General features: G+C 44.9%; 1 protein-coding gene across 7 annotated transcripts in view; it reads right to left on the bottom strand.

Moving 5' to 3' along the window:
* Positions 1–2190: 2190 nt before the first annotated feature.
* The window catches only part of pikfyve (phosphoinositide kinase, FYVE finger containing), a 29492-nt gene continuing 14105 nt past the window's right edge, over positions 2191–17577 (bottom strand). For all 7 annotated transcript variants that reach the window (XM_015032722.1, XM_015032723.1, XM_015032718.1 and 4 more), the window contains 29 exons: positions 17376–17505; positions 16561–16741; positions 15116–15190; positions 14884–14991; positions 14661–14801; positions 13766–13892; positions 12879–13696; positions 12382–12789; positions 10967–11067; positions 10818–10889; positions 10576–10747; positions 10310–10488; positions 9184–9297; positions 8979–9087; positions 8746–8900; positions 7742–7838; positions 7283–7340; positions 7063–7191; positions 6860–6980; positions 6546–6641; positions 6386–6466; positions 5776–5867; positions 5601–5660; positions 5181–5357; positions 4991–5094; positions 4791–4919; positions 3713–3974; positions 3565–3639; positions 2191–2550 (listed from right to left, as the gene is read on the bottom strand). In XM_015032722.1, the coding sequence (XP_014888208.1) occupies positions 2435–2550; positions 3565–3639; positions 3713–3974; positions 4791–4919; positions 4991–5094; positions 5181–5357; positions 5601–5660; positions 5776–5867; positions 6386–6466; positions 6546–6641; positions 6860–6980; positions 7063–7191; positions 7283–7340; positions 7742–7838; positions 8746–8900; positions 8979–9087; positions 9184–9297; positions 10310–10488; positions 10576–10747; positions 10818–10889; positions 10967–11067; positions 12382–12789; positions 12879–13696; positions 13766–13892; positions 14661–14801; positions 14884–14991; positions 15116–15190; positions 16561–16741; positions 17376–17505 (4487 nt within the window). In that variant the 3' untranslated portion in view covers positions 2191–2434. The remainder of the gene's footprint in view (positions 2551–3564; positions 3640–3712; positions 3975–4790; positions 4920–4990; positions 5095–5180; positions 5358–5600; positions 5661–5775; positions 5868–6385; positions 6467–6545; positions 6642–6859; positions 6981–7062; positions 7192–7282; positions 7341–7741; positions 7839–8745; positions 8901–8978; positions 9088–9183; positions 9298–10309; positions 10489–10575; positions 10748–10817; positions 10890–10966; positions 11068–12381; positions 12790–12878; positions 13697–13765; positions 13893–14660; positions 14802–14883; positions 14992–15115; positions 15191–16560; positions 16742–17375; positions 17506–17577) is intronic.

The raw sequence follows: 17577 nt of genomic DNA, 5'->3' as shown, positions 1-17577 counted from the left end.
CTGAGGACACGCCTGAACCAGCTAAGCATCACCTTTAAGTGACTGTGACCTTTAGGGAGAGAAGATCTGTGTTAGACTGCAGGGTCACACGAATCTCAAGTGTGGCTCAAAGGCAACTTCCTTGTTTGTTACCCTGAACCGTTTCCAGGGAAACAGCTCTGTTTCCGTTACTCCATCTTCAGGACAGGAAGCCGACGATAAACACGTCTGAAGGGATTATCTGACCCTGAAAACGGACCTGGAGATGACAGTAAAACGCTGACTGGAATTATAACTCTGGAGCCACAAGGGGGCCTAAAAAAATATATAAAATATGTATTTTATATATTTTTCTATATATTATCCATTGAGAAAAAGCCCAGAATATGACACAATAATTTAAAATCCCCCAGAAAACAACAAAACAAGGTTAAAACTGCTGAAAAAAAAAATAAAGATTTTTTTAAGGGGAATACTTTCTTAATTTAAGCAGTTTAAAAGACCATAACCCATCAGAATTAAACTCTTTTAGACCAAAACTCAAAAGAACTTCTGACATCTTTAGTTATTTACACAAAAGGTGAATCTTATTTATTGGATATAGTGGAGAAATAGCTGAACACTTTGAACCGAGCTGCCTTGATTTAAGGGAGGCATTTGGATCAGACCCGGAGCAGAACCTCCGGGTCTGATCCGGGTTGGGGATCCTCAGTGACACTGTGACCCCGTACTGATCCACGTCCCTCTGTTCTGTCGGTTTAATCACACCTAGTTCCCTTCGTTTGGTTTAAAAAACAAAAACACAACCTGGTGCCAGAAATCCCACTGAGCTGAAAGTCAGGAGAAACGTTCCGGGTTGTTCCATGGACGGTTCAGATGAAGGTTTTCTGTTCTTTAATCTTCCTGCTGCACACGGCTGACCTCGCTTCAGAATGATCCTGCATGACACCAACACCACCAAAACAAGAGCACAGAAGCCAAAAACGTCGACTTACTGCCCCAGTTTAAACCCTTTATGTGCAATTTTCTTTGAGTTATTTATTTCCAGAGTTTAGAAGGTTTTCTGTCAGACCTGCTCTGATGTCGGGCAGCGGACTTCCTCTGAGAAGAGCTTCTGATGGACTGAAAGGAAAACACACACCTGGCACATGCAGTGGTGCGTTCAGGTGACTGCCAACACAGACAGACAGTTCTAAACTGTCAGGCGTCTCGTTTGAGGACACGAGGCAGAACGGCCTGCTGCTGCTGCTGGTGTGAAACCTGCTGATGCATTTCAAATAAAGGAGGAAAAAGTCAAAGAACTGAGTCATGTTGAGTTTTTAACGCACATTCACTTCAATTCTTTCATGTCTGAGTTGCAGAAAGGGAGCATATTTCAAAGCATTTTTTTTTTTACATTGAGAACGAAAGCCCACAATCCAGTGTCTTAGAAAATTAGAATATTATAAAAGATAAAGAAAAAACAAGTTATGGTTATAAAAGCTGGCTTTGCTGTATTCAGTCATATCAGTGGATAGTTGAGTGGATGGAAAAAGTGGGTAGGAAAAAGAAGCACCAGCCACCTGGATGACTGCTGCCTTCAGAGGATTGTTGAGCAAAATCCATTCAAAAACTTAAAGGCAATTCACCAGGAGTCAGAGCAGACTGATGGGAAACTTAAAAAGTTCACTCTACAATATTACTTCATGAATATAGAAGTAATTTTTAAGTCGAGTCATGCAATGGTGGTTTCTTCATCTCCATTAAAGTATCGAATAAAAAAAAACAAAAAAACAACAGCAGTAGTGGTGGGTACGCCGGTAGAAAAATGTCGGCATTTAAACATCTGATGTGACCCTGAGCATCAGTTCCACAGCAGACTCTCCGTCTGCTGACCTCAGGCCCGTCATGTTGAGTGACTGGATTAATGAGGTTCTGCAGGTAGTACGGGCTCCTCGGTGTGCCACTCCCCAAGGCTACTGCAGCCTTTAAACATAACGCCACGATCACTCCACGTTTTGCTCCATCCATCCATCGAGTTCGATCAGCTTCCCTGTCTGATGAAGAGAAACACCACCAACCTCAAAACAAGAACAGCTGATGCATCACAGGATGCGTTCAAGTTCACAACAGTTTCTGGGAGATAGGAGCTCTGAAGATGAGGGGAGTATTTCATGAATACAGACCAACTCTTGAGTTAGATGTTACACAAATGAATGAAGTGCAACAGTCTGCTGTGTTAATAATCTTTAATAGTCACATAATCTCTGTACAAATACAAACATTAAATTACAGGAAGCGGTTTGTTCAGCTGAATGTTTCCGAAGGTCCACTCAGTAAATGGAACCAAGCAGAAAACCAGAACCTCTCTGCAGCACCGGGGGGTCCAGAGTCGCTGCAGCGCGTCGAGCAAGGCAGAATGAACGCTGTGGAATGACGGCGAGCCAGGAGTGGACTGCTGGGTGTCGGGTCGGGCTCAGCAGTTGATCCCCAGGCCGGTCCAGTGGTCCGGCACCATCAGGAAGTATTTATCCATGGCCTCGCAGAAGCGAGCCCTGTACAGCTCTGGTGAAACCACGGTGGGCATCTTCCCTGCAGAGCAAATCCAGAAGCTCACCAAGAACTTTGCTCAGAAGAAACGGAACAGATTAGACCCATCATGTTTCAAACACGTTTTTTTCTTTTGCCTTAAAATCTTAAAGTACTGATGCTGTACTAAACCTCCATTTATTTTATTTTATTATGCATTTAGTTTATGACCTAAATATTTAGCTTGAACCCAAGCTAAATATTTCTATCTAGCAAGCTAAATATTAACTAAACATTTGGCTAGCTAATTAAATAAGCTAGCTAAATTTATCCAGACATTCATATTGTATATGAGGCCCGTCACGGTTTGGTTCCACCACTGCTACAAGACTTTTCCTTTTGCAAACCAATTACAGTTAAACTAAACTACAGGAGCAGTTGGTGTGAGAGACTGTAAAATACCATTTAGGTAAAGTTATTTCAATCCGTTGTCATTTTCTCTTTGGGTTTCAGACTATTGCTTTATTGTTTCATGAAGTCATTTTGTAGCAATGCTTACTGTCTTGAATATGTTTTAAATGAACTAAAGTTTTACATGTTTTTTTTCCTTACGGGTGTCACTTATTCTTCTGATAAATATTTACTTTAAGTTACACAATACACTGAAATCTGTTAAATCACAGGTCATGAATGTTATGAATGCTAATTGTAACTTTGTTTTTTTTTATCCTTCCTATGAACCTGCTAGGAAACTACAGATTCAAATTAGCCGGTCTGGCTAAATCTGGCTAATGATGATGAAGTGTCTCCTTTATGAAATAAATAAAATTCAAATATTTTGCAACTGTGACACCAGATGAACACAACTTTGAAGAACGAAGCCTCATTTTTTCCTGTTAGGTTTGTGCTGTAATCTGGTGCAGCGCATCAAATGATTGCTTTTATATTTGAGCTGTACATTATTCCTTTCCAAATAAAGTCTACTACTTCTAAATAACCCAAATTGTTGCTGTTAACTTTTGACTAACTACAAACGGCGCCCCATGAGCGTGACAGAAGATCTGCCTGATGAAGTACCTTGGCCTCCCAGAATTCCAGTGGATTTGACGACCATCTCCAGTTTCTTGTCCCAGGTAAATGTCCTGATGTAATCTGGAGCAGACGGCAGAGGAAGCACTGTCAGCACTCAGCTTCTGACCCACAACACAGAGGCCTCCACACTCACCTATGATCCCCACCACCAGCTGGTCAGTGGCGTCGTCCCGCCCCACCAGCAGGGAGTAATCGATGATGAGGTGGCTGGACAGGAAGTAGGCGTCGCTGTGGATGGCCGCCCTGAGGATGGCCTTGCAGTGGGAGCGGATGTAGAGCGGGTTGTCATGGATCAGCTTCAGGAGGTTCTCGTCCAGCAGAACCACCTCGCAGCTCTCCTTCCCGGAGTCCGTCTTCACGTTTCGATTCCTCAGAGAGCCTTTCAGGTCGAACACCTACAGGAAACCTCAGCGGTCAGGAACTTCATATAGAGGGCTGAAGGGACACTGAAGAAAATAAAAAAAGAAGTACTCTCTCTCACACACACACCAGACTACGGAGCCCCCTAAAGGACATGGGGGGGGGATGTATTTTGTGTTTCTTTGCAAGACTGAAAGTCTTTCTTACGGTGGCCACCGTACCTGCTGCTATAATATAAGGTTTTTCCATGCATGTTAGTATCTCATTTGTGAGATATCCGAAGGTTTATATCTTTTTCTTTGGGATAGAAATCCACCACAAACCTATTTGCAAAATGTAAAGGCAACATAGATCAAACATGGGCTTTCCATCCCCTTTAAGACATAAACCAAAACTTTCTATATGTAGGAAAGAAAAAGTACATCCAAATTACTTGGACTGTTTCTGAGTCATTATCACAGGGTAATAAAGTAATTGGATAGTTTTGATTGTCTCTTTGTGTTGGTAATAAAGGGCCGTTTCATCTCAGCCTTACACAGACAGACATGAACATGTGTGAATAAATCGATTTTCAATCAGTTTTTTGCACCAAAGAGCTATAAAACAAACACATTTTCTGAGAGATATTAACATTACTAACATGCATGGAAAATCCTTATGAGAACCTTATATAAAAGCAGGAAGTATGGTGGCCACCATAAGGAAGACTTTCAGTATGTCCCCTAGGAGGCTCCATACCACACACTGCCTGGCGCACACAAGATGGTCTTTATTTTTTTCTTCAATGTCCCTTTAGGGGCCCCGTACGTTCAGCAGTACTCAGAACACAACCCAGCTGTGAGCTGACCCACCTGAGCCATTTTGCGGCCGTAGAAGAGGTTCTCCATGACCAGCAGGTCCAGTTTCTTCTCGGCGTTGTTCTGGGAGTTCTTGTATCCGATCCGGTAAACTCCCAGGATCTTGGCCAGCACAGTCGGCCGCTGCGGACCAAACCTGGTTAAACGCTGAACCGCTTCGAGCTGACAAACAGGAACGGGAGCTGCTGGCGTACCTTCTGCTGCACAGCTCCAGTGATGTAGGTGAAGTAGTGCGGAGCAAAGTCCAGGAAGGACTGGACCTCCAGCCGGGGCATCTGCTTCAGGATGAAGCGGTCGTCTGGAGGAGACAAGGCAACGGGAGTTTGAATTTTAAACCAAAGACCTGAGCAGATGGAGCAGCCTTCCAGAGACTTCCTGTCTAACCTTCAGTGGCGTAGAAGACGGCTCCGGACTTCCCTCCCCGGGCCTGCCAGTTCACACAGTGGGACAGCGAGCGGACAAAGTCCTCCTCGCTGCTCTCCATGATCTCCTCACGCATCCTGTGGAACTCCTCGGCGTAGTAGATCCGACAGTAGAACTTGGCGTTGGCGTCTGAGAACTCTGGGCAGGAAATGACAAATGCTGAGATCTAACAGGAGGTGTGATCCGAGCCCAGAGAAGTGATGTCCTCGTAGCATCTACATCTGTTAGACCATAGAGCTGGATTTGATTCAGCTGATAAGCAGCACTTTGTTGATTTACATCAGCTTACCATCCGTTTTTACTTTTCTTAAATTTATCCAAGAATGTATTTCAAATCCAGATATTTGATTCTGTTTGTCCCAGAGAAATTCAGAGACTCACGGAGCTCGATGTGTGGGTTCACCGTCTGTTTCTTCTGCTTATCTGCTGAATCGGCATCCTCTGAAAATGGGTGGGGGGGGGAAAAAAAAAAAAACGGAAAGCTTAAAGAATTTTCCCATCTGTCAGTCTGCAGTGAAATGCTGCTTTTGCTTCGTTGGAACGTGTGGATCCGTACTGAGAGGCTCGCCGTCGGCGCTGCTGCGACTCTGCTGCGCCGCCAGAGAATCGCTGGGCCTCGCAGGGCTGCTCTTCACCCGACTCTCCGCACTGCACACACCCAGAGGAACCAGAGGTCAGACCTGCTGACTCAGCGTTCTGAGACGCGCTGACATTTAGTCATTTAGACTAAATATCATCTAGACAAACTATTTCAGGCAGTTTGTTGTATCAAACTTTTGTTCAGCCACCGGAATGAGATGTTGCGATTGTTTCTGCGGCACTAATTTAGACATTTTTTAAGGACTTTTTATGATATTTGTGCTAACGAATGACGTTAAATGTGACTTTTTATCAAACACTATATGGGGATTCAACTCGACATCAAGTAAGGCTGAGGCAGTAGTCTTTTAAACTCAATGTTTCTGGCCAATTTTGAGAAAAATTTACAGTAAAAAAAAAAACCTGAGAAAACTGTGGGAATCTGTAGATTTTGTGTGAACTGGAGGGACTTAGTCATGTAATTTGGAGTTTAGAGGGCCACATAAAAAGCTACAGCGGGCCACATTTGGCCCACGGGCCTTGTGTTTGACGGCCGAAGCCGTTCACATAACATGAAAGCCGAGTACCTGGCAGGCTGCTGAGCGTCGTCCCCGGCTGCGCTGGACGACTTGGACAGGTCGTCCAGCGCCGTTTTGTACTCTTTGCAGCTGGGGGACAACAGAACCGAACAGCAGGTCAGCAACTCTGAGGTGGAGCAATCAAAGGGTAAAGGGGGTGAAAGGTCACCTGAGAGCGAAGGCGATGATGGAGCTCGGCTCACGCTCGCACACGGCGATTGGCACCCGCTCGTGTTCGTACATCAGGTAATGTTTATCTGGATCACTGAAACACACACACACACCGCCATCTCATTAAGCACTTCTCTATTAACTGCAGGGTTCACACACATTTCGATTCCAAAACGGCACATTTTACAAGAGATCAAATCTCATTCTTGTCCATTTTTATAGCAAAAATACAAAGTTCACAGTGGATATACAAAAAGATGGATGTCTGAACCCCTCTTCCAGCTCAGGAACCGACTCTGATACGACACTTACAACGGGATAGGGATGGGGTTGTAACTGTTGCCGGGCAGAAAGTTGGCCAGGATGGCTTTCATGGTGGATTTCTCCTTCACCTGGCTGTCAGTGGAGCCCAGCAGGTGGCCTTCAAACACATCTGGAAGGCCACAGAATCAAAACATGAAGAGCAGAAGCAGAAATGATAAAGAGAATGTGCAGGTCAGAGTGAATCTGTGAACCTTCTGGGATGCTGACAGAGTCCGGTTCACTGAAACTGGGTCCAGTTGTGGTGGAATCAGCTCCGGGGTCTCCAGGTGACGGAAGCAGGGACGAGGTGGTTGAGGGCAGTGGGCACAGGTGGCGGTCCTCTGATGAGAGAAAAACAGCAGCTTCACACAAAACACCACCTGCAGGAAACCTTTTATTAGGACAAAGAATGTGGAGGTTATTTGAACCCACCTTTCTCCCCATTCTGGACCACAGGGGACGGGTTCCGAGGGGAGGAGTCCAGAGCGCTCTGTATAGCACAAAAACATGGAGGATTAGCAGCCAAAACACTGCAGCTGCCCACACTGGACAGGAAGCTCATGAGGGTCGGTCAGCTGAATAACACATGGTCTCATTTCAGATGCTTCCTGTCCGGTTCAGAAGGGAAGTGAGGAACCAGAGAGCTGGAATATGAAATACTACAACAAAATAAAAACTAGCTAGCTCGGTCAGGAAAAACTACAAAAAATGGTTCATTCCTTAATAATCAGCTTTTTCGTCAAACTATAGGAAACTGGATGCTTTCCAAGGTTAGAAGACACAGAGGAGGCGTGAGCAGCATTTCTACATCTCAGCACAAACTTCTGTGCTGCTAACCAGGCCTGATGGCTACAGCAGCTAGTGGTGTCTGAGCACAGCAGCGATGCCCACCTTGGTGTCGTCAGTGGTGTTGGGTCGGTGTCTGCCTGGACTCGGCGGGACAGACAGACGCTTCCTGCCCTTCTCCTGCTGGAACAGGTCCTGGAGTCTGCAGGAGAGAAAAAAAAAAACAATCAGGAGTTTTAATGAAGCACAAGATGCTTCAGTGTTTTTTCTAAGGGCGCGGTCATAATCTGTGACGGCTACCAGGCTGAAAAAGGCCTGTGCAGTTTCAGGTCGGACTGGTTTTATTTTTTTATTGAACTGTTTGAAATTTAAATTTCCACTCCAGTGAATACTGGTAAATGCACTAAATGATTTGCACGTTTTCATCTCGGTGTAGAATCCTGGAGTTCCCATCTTCTCTGAGGTCAGTGCTGAGATCTTTTTCCCTGCTTGGTGATGAGTCAGTGAGTTGAATTTGTTGTAAATGTTTACAATCTGGTTTGACCTTTGAACCCTTCCTATAGTGATGTTACCAACAATTGCTTCTCCACAGTGATTGCTGATGTTTTTCCACCTTGATTGGTTAGTGACTGGACGCACGCACGCACGCACGCGCACACACACACACACAGGCCACAAAATGTATTAAATTAAAAATGCAAATATGAGATTATGAGTTTGTTTTTTTAAGTTTAGCTTACTTGTGCAACAATAAACCAATTTTTTAATAAAATCTGTATATCATGAGATTCAACACAAAAACAGGCTTTGAACTGTTACCTTAGTACAAGAACTATAGACAACTTTCACATTTTTCCATTTTGTTGACCTTTTTTTCTCTCTCTATTTTTGACTTGAACGAAATTATTTCAAGGGCCAAACATTGGACACCCCTGCATTAGCGGAACCTGCTACTGATTTACCCCAATCTGGAAGCTGTCAGACTAAACTTTACAGACGGTGAACATTTTATTTTCTACCACTCGGTGAAGACGTATGAAGCCGTTTCAGACATGCAGGGTGCATTACAGATCAGGTTCAACAGTCGGACTGAACTCGTCAGCTCCTACCTGCTGTTCCAGAACTGCAGCATCTCACACAGACTCTGCTTCTTCACCACCAGTGACTCCAGGACGACCTGCAGCTGCTGAGGGGAGTCCAGGCCGCACGACTGCAGGCGCCCCTGAAGCTTGTCGATCCAGCTGCGAAGCTCCGCCTCCTCCATCTGCCATCAGATACCAAACATGAGGCCGACCCGCACGGTCCAGACACTCTGGGAGCGGGAGGGAGCACCATCACCTACATCCTTCTGAGCAAAGAGGTCCTCCATCTTTTCCTCCCGGGTCTTACTGAATGTGTCGGTCTTCAGGGAGGTGAGACGGTCGTCAATGGCCAGGTACACCTGGGCCACCCTGCAGAGGGAGAGGAGCGGTCAGAACAGTGCCTGGTCCGGTCCAGATGGGGTGGGAGTGGAACAGTGGAGTGACCAGAAGAACAGATCCACTCACTTCTGAGAGAAGTCCTTCAGGTCCTGCTGCAGGTTGGTTTTAGACGGGCCCAGATTCCTGATGAAGATCCTGGGACGAGGAAGACAGATCTCCAGCAGCCGGACGGAGGTGTAGCTGCACAAGTAAAGATTCATCGATTTACTGAAGGAGATGTAAATTCTGATGAATAAACGCTTCAACACAAGATTCTCCTCTACACTAATTTCTTCTTAAAGGGGCATTATTATATTTGTTCGTTCGTTTTTGTTCTGCTTTTATTGTCACTAATTGTAAATAGTTTGTCTTCTGCTCAAAGAGTCATGAACATTTTCTATTGATCCAACTCAGGTGAATTCTTCTGGACTAAAGTATTTTTCATAAAGTATTTATGTTGAAAGTTTGCCCTTACTGCACAGTATTTTATTCTTCATTTTGTTTTTCCATGTATTTTATATTTGTGTGCCTATTTGCTGTTATTGTCCATCACTCTGAAAAGAAATTTTACCATTGTGGGTCAATACAGGATTTTTCCATTACATTTTGCATTTTCCATGCATATAGTGTGATTTTACACCATAACAAGGTAACTATGTTACATTCACTTATACAAATACTGTATGTATAAAATAACCTATCAGGATGGTTGTACTGAGAAGTAGATTGTATAATGAGCTCAGCTGATGTTCAGGTCCACCAGGTGTTTGCTAATTGCTGCTGGCTAGTCTGAAGGACCCAAGTGGAGAACGGCTGCTCTGTGAGGCAGATGATCAGCTTGGGGACTGCAACTCCAAGAAGGAGTTTTGTAGAAATAGGCAGAGCGTTGTGATTTAATTTAATTTAATTTCCCTTTGGGATGAATAAGGTATTTTTGAATTTTAATTGAGAACAAATGGGGTTGCCAAAGTCTGGGGGCTGCCAAGTTTAGGCAACCCCAAATGGTTGCCATGGGAGATTCAAGGATTTCAGAATCATGCATGGGGAAAAAAAAATCTAAGCAACACTCCAGGTATGTTTCTGATGAGGGAATAATAGTATTACATGATATAAAGTTTTAAAAAGTCAACTTTGCATTGTACCGCCCCTTTAAAAGGTGATATTCACGTTTATCTGCTGGAGGTCAGACAGCGGTGAACAAACGGAGACCAACCTGAAGGAAGCCACCATCTGGTTGTAGGAGAAGTACTGGTGGTAGTCTTTATGGATGGAGTGTCCGCAGGGCTCGGCGTTGGCTCGTCTGGTGTACTGGTGGCCGTAGAAGCGAAGCTCCAAGTATTTGGCGAAAGACATGGACCACGAGTCATTGGATAGAGGCACCACTGGAGTCACCTGCAGAGGGCAGTAGAGAGTTAACGGGGGAGGGAAAACAGCAGCAGAAGTGATTTCCCAGCAGCCCCAGCCTCATATGTGCCTCACCTGTTTGCACACACGGCACCATGAGTAGTTCAGAATGGTGTGCTGGTAGCCTGGGACGGGCGAGTCCAGCTCCTTCAGCACTATCTGCACGCAGCCGCTGCCATGCACGAAGCGGCGGACGTGATGCACCATGGGAGTCTCGCAGAACATGCTGGGACACTGGTACGACTGCCTGCAAAGCAAACATCCGTTGAAGCCAACGGACCCTGGAACCGGCTGCGGCCACTTTAAGCGAGTCTCACCTGAAGCAGTAGCGCTCCAGAAACACGCCCAGCGACAGGTCGTTCTTGCCGTAGAACTCCATGGTGACGATCCTGTTGGAAGACGCACACACTGAGTCTAAACAGCGATGGTTCTGACTCAGGACGTTCTGTGTGTGTGAGCAGCTTACCAGGGGCTGACGCAGGGGTTGGGCGCATTGTTGGACTGAAGGGAGGAGCTGCTGAACAGCACACACAGCCTCTGATGGTTGGTCGGGTTCAAACAGTCCAGCTAAGGAAAGAGAAGAGGAAACATCCATGAATCCTGCCATGCAGAGATGCTAAGCTAACTACTGAGACCTCTACCAGTAGTTCTTTGCTGACAGGAAGTGAGAAGCCTTCAGCTGACTTAAAACGCTGCTGCAAGAGTTTTGATTAAATTTTTAAAAAACGAGATCATGTTTCTCCTATTTTAGCTTCTCTTCATTGGCTCCCTGTTAAATCCAGAATAGAATACAAGATTCTCCTTCTCGCATAAAGCCCTTAATAATCAGCTCCATCACATATCAGAGACCTGACTGGTGTAGATGTTCCTAACAGAGGACTTTGCTCTCAGGCTGCAGGTTTACTGCTGGTTCCTAGAATTTAAAGATGTAGACTAGGAGACAGATCCTTTAGTTATCAGGCTCCTCTCCTGTGGAACCAGCTCAGTTTTAGTCAGAAACCCTGAAAACTTTTAAGTTGACAAGGACGGCGGCTTTCTTTTATCTCTTTATAGAAGTTTGCTGCACTTCAAGAAGCAGCATTAAGTAGTCAAGTAATGTCTACATAGCAGTAGTCATGACTTTAACTACTTGAAAGCAGAGATAATTAACAATTTGCCACCAGAGCAGATCGCTTCCTGCACCCTGCTCTGTGCCGTCTGAGTGCCGGTGTTTTATTAATATCAGTTTGGTAGGTTAACTTATTTCATCGTGTTGTGATAAACACTTGTACTACGCCGACGGCATGCTTGCTAATGTGGGTAACCATGGCAACCAGTGAGCGTTTAAAGGCCAGCCCACCTTTTCTGCAGTCAATTTGCGTGTGCATCCGCTGTATTTACACAAAAACAAATTATCCCTCCATGGAAAGTACGTGTGATAGAATTTTGATAATTTAACTCATGTTTTGCCACCAAGCTTCATAACCGGTTAAAAATGGAAAACTGTGGTGTGGAGTGAAAGATGAAAAAGAGTCAAACAGCCTAAAAGGAAATGGTGGATAAAACAGGAAATGTCACATCACCAGTTTGGCAGTATTTAGGATATTAAAAACAAAAAACTAATTAATAATTATCTATTGACTGATATGAAACATTTAAATCGTGAGATGTTTTACAGCCATGTCGTCCAGCTCTAGTTTTGAGCAGTGGAAAATGCAAAAAAACGAACAGATTCTGGAAAATCTCATGTTTTCCATTCTCAGGTTTTCCTTTACCTATCTAGGCCTAAACAGTAATTTTACAGATTTGTCCAGACTAGCTGAAGACAGTCCAGATGTAATTCAGGAATTCAGGATTTTCAGCAGGTTAAAGGAACTGGAGTGTTTTATCCATAAACTGTACCTTTGGGGTCCAGTTCACGTCGTTCTGTTTGCCCGTTTTCTCCTCCTCGCTGTCGGCCTTCCCGAGCGCCTTGACCGGGAAGTCTGGTGCCCGGTTCTGGCTGATGCCGCCGGCAGCAGCAGGACCAGCAGAGCCAAACGTGTCGCTTGCTTCTTTCTGCCGGATCCGGCCACCTTTTGCTCTGTAGTCGGCCAACATTCTGGCCAGGTCCTGGCTGCTGCTCAGGTGGTCCACGATGCGGGCGGTGGTGAGGCTGTGACAGGGCAGGACGTCGGCGGGTCTGGGCTGGGCGGTGCCGTAGGTCTGTCCGCTGGCCGTGGAGGATGGAGCCGAGTCTTTGAGCAGCTGGCGTTTCTTGCGTCCGTCCAGCTCCTTCAGGTCCTTGTTGAGGAGAGGAGACAGGTAGACCTAGAGGAGAGACGAACACATACAAAGGGTAACAACAAACTAGAGAAGCTTCAGTTTCAATCCTGAGCTTTGAGTCAAGACAGCAGTACCTCTTCAGGGAAGTAGTCCCTGCTGGGGCAGTGCATGCCCCCCGGTGTGAGGAGGAATGGCTCTTTGAAAGTGATGAAGGGGGAAATGCACAGGATGATGTCCTTCAGCTCGTGCTTAAACACAGCAGAGATGGACTTGAGGCAGTCGTCGGAGGAGTCCACGTGTTCGGCGATGAACATCCCTGTGTCATCCTGCAAGGGGTCTCGGAATAGCTTAGGGGTGGGGGTGTCTGAGCGCTCCTCATCCTCCAAACCAAGTTCTCCCACCGTCTCCCCCTCAGAGGTGCCGACCAGAGTGTCCGAGCCGATTCCCTGCTCCCCCTCAACAAGGAACTGAGGACCAATGGATAGAGGAGGCGGCACAGGACTGGAGCATGGGGATGATGTCCTGGTCTCAGAGTTTCCAGCCTCCTCTTGGACGGAGAACAAAACCGGCTGGGGGGTTTGTATGACTCTGAGAATATCCACATCTTCAGTTTTAGTTGAAGACTCTAGAAAAGTTGCTTCTTCGGATTGTTCCCCCAACGTAGAGTTATCGCTCACTGCCGTTTTCTCCATGCTGTCTCCGTCCATCTCCTCATCGGCAGCAGAGCCCTCCAGGAGGCACGGGAAGGAGCCACTCTGGGGTAGGCTGGGCGGCATGGCGAACTCGTCCATGAGGAAGGAGATCTCTAGCTGAGAGTGGTAGGCAACGCACACCATCAGCATAATGATGTCTTTCACCCTGGCCAGCTCGTACTCTGAAGCGCCGCGCAGCTTGATGGAGCATCCCAGGTGAGGCGGGCAGCCGTCGAAGAACATCAGAGTCTTTGACTCGTCTGGAAACGGACAGAGAGGAATGACTACATGTCTGACAGATGGCGGCGGCGGCTGACAGAGGGTCTTACTGTTGGGCAGGGAGAAGGGCTGCATGTAGAACTTGTGGCAGGTTCCCAGGCGAGGTTTGGTGAGGAGCTGGTCCATGGACATCACCAGGTCCCCCTGGGTCATGTGACTCACTCGGTCCAAGACTTGCTACCATGGAGAAAGAAAAAGTTATCACTCCCTATTAATGAACCCATCAAGAACAAACTGGGATAGTCCTTTTGTCCAAAACATTCATTGCCATTATATTTCACTGTAGTTAGAAAAAAGAAACGGCTTTTTATGTTGAGCATTCAGGCTGTAACCACTGCAGTTTTCTGGCCAATCCCCGATCTTTAAAAAGCCTGACCTACCGATTCTTATTTGGTCGATACTATTTGTTGTTGCTAAGGTAACAGTGGGGTGACAATAGTTAACTGTGCATATGCAGACAGGATCTGGTGGGCGGGTCTATCAGCCCCATCACTAAGCCCTCTCTCTTTCAGACCTTGGTACAGGTAGATAAAATTGGTTTCACATTCAAGTATAAGGTGATCACTAAGATTAAGAAAATCTGGGCCAGTTTGTTAATGTACCATTTTGAGGATAATGACATTTTGTTCAAGATTATAATCTGGAATAAGCACAGACAGCCATTTGTTTTACACTTTGCGTCATCCAGAGTGTCTGGACGTTTGTCTGTGATGCATGTAATGCACCGGTTTGACGCTATGAAGCCTGCACTGTACACAACCATCCTCTACTGCGGAGAGAAGTGCTGAGCTGAACTTCAACTATCTTTTAAAAATTAACCAGCAGATGTTCCCACACTCAGCAGTAGCAGTCAGGTTAGAACTACACTGATCACAGGACTTCTTCATCTTCTGTGCTTCTGCAGAGGACGTTAACCACCGGATGGCTGGGACATGTCCCACTGACCGATTTGACGTTGATGACCAGCGTGATGCCGTGCTCCAGCAGCATGTCTTGAGCGATACGCGACACCGTCTTCTCCACCAACACCAGGTTGGGGCGGACGTCTACAATCCGCTGAACGTAGTTTTTCAGGAACTCCCGTTCCTGTAGCAGAGGTGGCAATAACACCAGAGCTTTAGAGCAGAGGCGTGACCCGTGTGTCTTCGTGTCAGAGTAACCGCCTCACCTGGAGCACGATGGGCTCGATGCAGGTGAACTTGGTTTCTTCTCTGTACAGGTACTCGATGGAGCACTTCAACAGCAGAATCTTGGGGTTCTTGATAGAGGAGTTCATCTGATTACAGGTGAGAATTACACTTTAATAACAGCACTTTGACCACCAGAACCCTTTTCCTGCATTTGTGCTGGTGCAAAATGTTCAACAGTGGAAACTTTAGCCAGACAGAAAATGCCTTTACCTTCTTGTGGGCGATGTTCTTGGTGCACAGGAAGCCGTTTACCATCTTGGAGTCAAACTTCCTGCCTCCAGGAATCTGAACCACAAAGATAGGTGAGATTTATTCAACCAATCATTTCACCTTTATTTTAATGGTTCCTTTCATGCAACGGTGTGCAACACAAAGTGATTTACAGGATTAAAAAAAAAAAAAAGACCAGTGCCCCACCGTGTCACATGGATGAAACCCCTAACAAACATGGCCAAATGCACCAAAAGAAATTACACCTGTTGAACATCAACACAGGAGCATTAAACTAAAGGAATTTATACACCATGTGCAGACGAAACCAGAAGTTTACATATACTGAATCAAAAGAGAAACCCCTGTGTTTCTTACTGTCTGAAGTGAATCTATTAAGAACAGTCTGAAGACTTAAATGTCTAAGCTCACCTATCAGAACTATCCAGAGTTGTGACATCATCATCTGGGTTTTCCCTTGTTATTTAAAGAGACAGAAATTCTGTATTTAAAGAAAGTTGTGAAACAATCCCCAAAATTGTTCTCGCCAAGTTTTCTGTCATTTAGCAAACAGAAATAATTTTGGTAATTCTACCCGACCTAAAAAGAAAAGTTTTAGAGAGCGAGAGCGAGAGAGAGACAGAGAGAAAAAAAGGTGCGTCTTTATTTGGTGTATGTAAACTTCTGGTTTCAACTGTATACACAAAACATCATAAATAAATAAACTATCAGATACATACAAATACTATTCAAAACAAAATTAAACAAATGTAGTGTGAATACTTCTAAATCTAAATGAAATATAAAAATGAATAAAAATTAGAAATTATTCATGAATAAATTAAAAATCAATCAAATTTTATTTGTATAGCACATTTCAGCAGCAAGGCATTTCAAAGTGCTTTACATCATTAAAAACAAAATCAGAGTATTATATATATGTATTAGCAATACTAGTTAGATAACTATATCTTATGGTTGTAATAAGAGGATAAAACGGCTCAAATGAAAATGTTCATGGAAAAATATTCAATAAATTCCTCATTTATAAACACTGTTAAACATAAAAACTAAATAAATTTTGAATCATAAACTTGTGTATATACAAATTTAGGTAAAAGCTAAATTAAATTAAACATGTCTTCAGTTTCCTTTCAAACTGTTTTCAGGAAGCACATCCTGAAAACAGGATACTGATTCACCATTCAGCTAAATCTGATTTTCCAGGATGGTAAATCAGGTCTTGAATTTACCATTCTGGTTCTCTGCTCCAAGATGTGACTCTATCATATGTTTTTACTTACTTTAAAAACTGAAACTAGAAGACCAGAGCGTCATGAGAGCTCACTCAGTTCAAACTTCTCAGCTAATCCCAGTGAACCACTGGGAGCTTTGGAAAACAACTGACAGACTGTCCAAACTCACTCTTCCCAAACTCGTCTGACCTTCTTGATGTGCACAAACTGCCGGATGTCCATGTCGTCGTCACAGTTGCGAACGTCGGGCCGGACCGTCTGGACCACCTGCCGAACCACGGGAACGATGATGTCCCTCCAGGACAGAGACAGAGACTCGCTGTAGAGAAGCTGCTGCAGCAGCGCCATCATGTGGCTGTGGTTGGCAGAGCTGAACAGATCAGGCAGATTATTTGTCACTACATCCATGAAGGAAAAGAAAAAAAAATGATCATTTTCAGAGAACAGCATCGACTACAAGAACAGCCAGAAACGCATCCAAGAACAGTGTGTCATGTTGTAATGAATTCCCGAAGGCAGAGTTTCAGAAAGAGCAGGAGTTTATAAAGAGACACAGGCCCAATTTCAAAGTGTTAAATCGCAATTAAAATTTTCCTTTAAGTCATATCTGATATTGCTTAACTCTGTGTTATGAAATAGCACTATGTGCCTGGAAAATATTCATGGATGTGATCTACCTGCAAATAGAAAACATTTTTTCAAACACCATAAAAGGTTATTTGAAGTAAATCCATCCATCAAGACAATGAATCTAGTTTATTTGCTACAGCCTACAAGTCATGAGTGTTTAAAAAGAGCAAACCAATCTGTTCTGAGTCACTTTTTACGCAACTAGTGCTAGTATGTGGACTGTTCATAAAAGCACAATCTACTTAAATATACTGTCTTCTTGATTTTACAGACCACATGAGCACCTTCAGGACCAAATGCACAAGAAGCCCTGATTTGAATCTCAGCTTCTCACAGCACTCATGAGCCACAGACACACACGGCTCTCCACTCACAGCAGCCTCTCCATGGCCATCTTCTCCCCGTTCTCCTCTCTGAGCTGATCCAGAGAGCTGTGGTGCCAGCCCAGCGGCGTGAACAGCATTTCTTTGGCCTTCTCCTCCACGCGACGGTTGAACAGAGACTCTGCGACAAAGACAGCAGCTCAGAAAGAGGAAGAGTTCTGTGGAGCCGCTCTGGTGACACAACGCGACTGCG

This window comes from Poecilia latipinna, unplaced genomic scaffold (genome assembly GCF_001443285.1).
Source record: "Poecilia latipinna isolate Pla-1442-1.1 unplaced genomic scaffold, P_latipinna-1.0 Scaffold248, whole genome shotgun sequence".
In the NCBI taxonomy this organism is placed as follows: domain Eukaryota; kingdom Metazoa; phylum Chordata; class Actinopteri; order Cyprinodontiformes; family Poeciliidae; genus Poecilia; species Poecilia latipinna.
The sequence above is the reverse complement of the archived record's forward strand: the minus strand, read 5'-3'. Positions and strand labels throughout refer to the sequence as shown.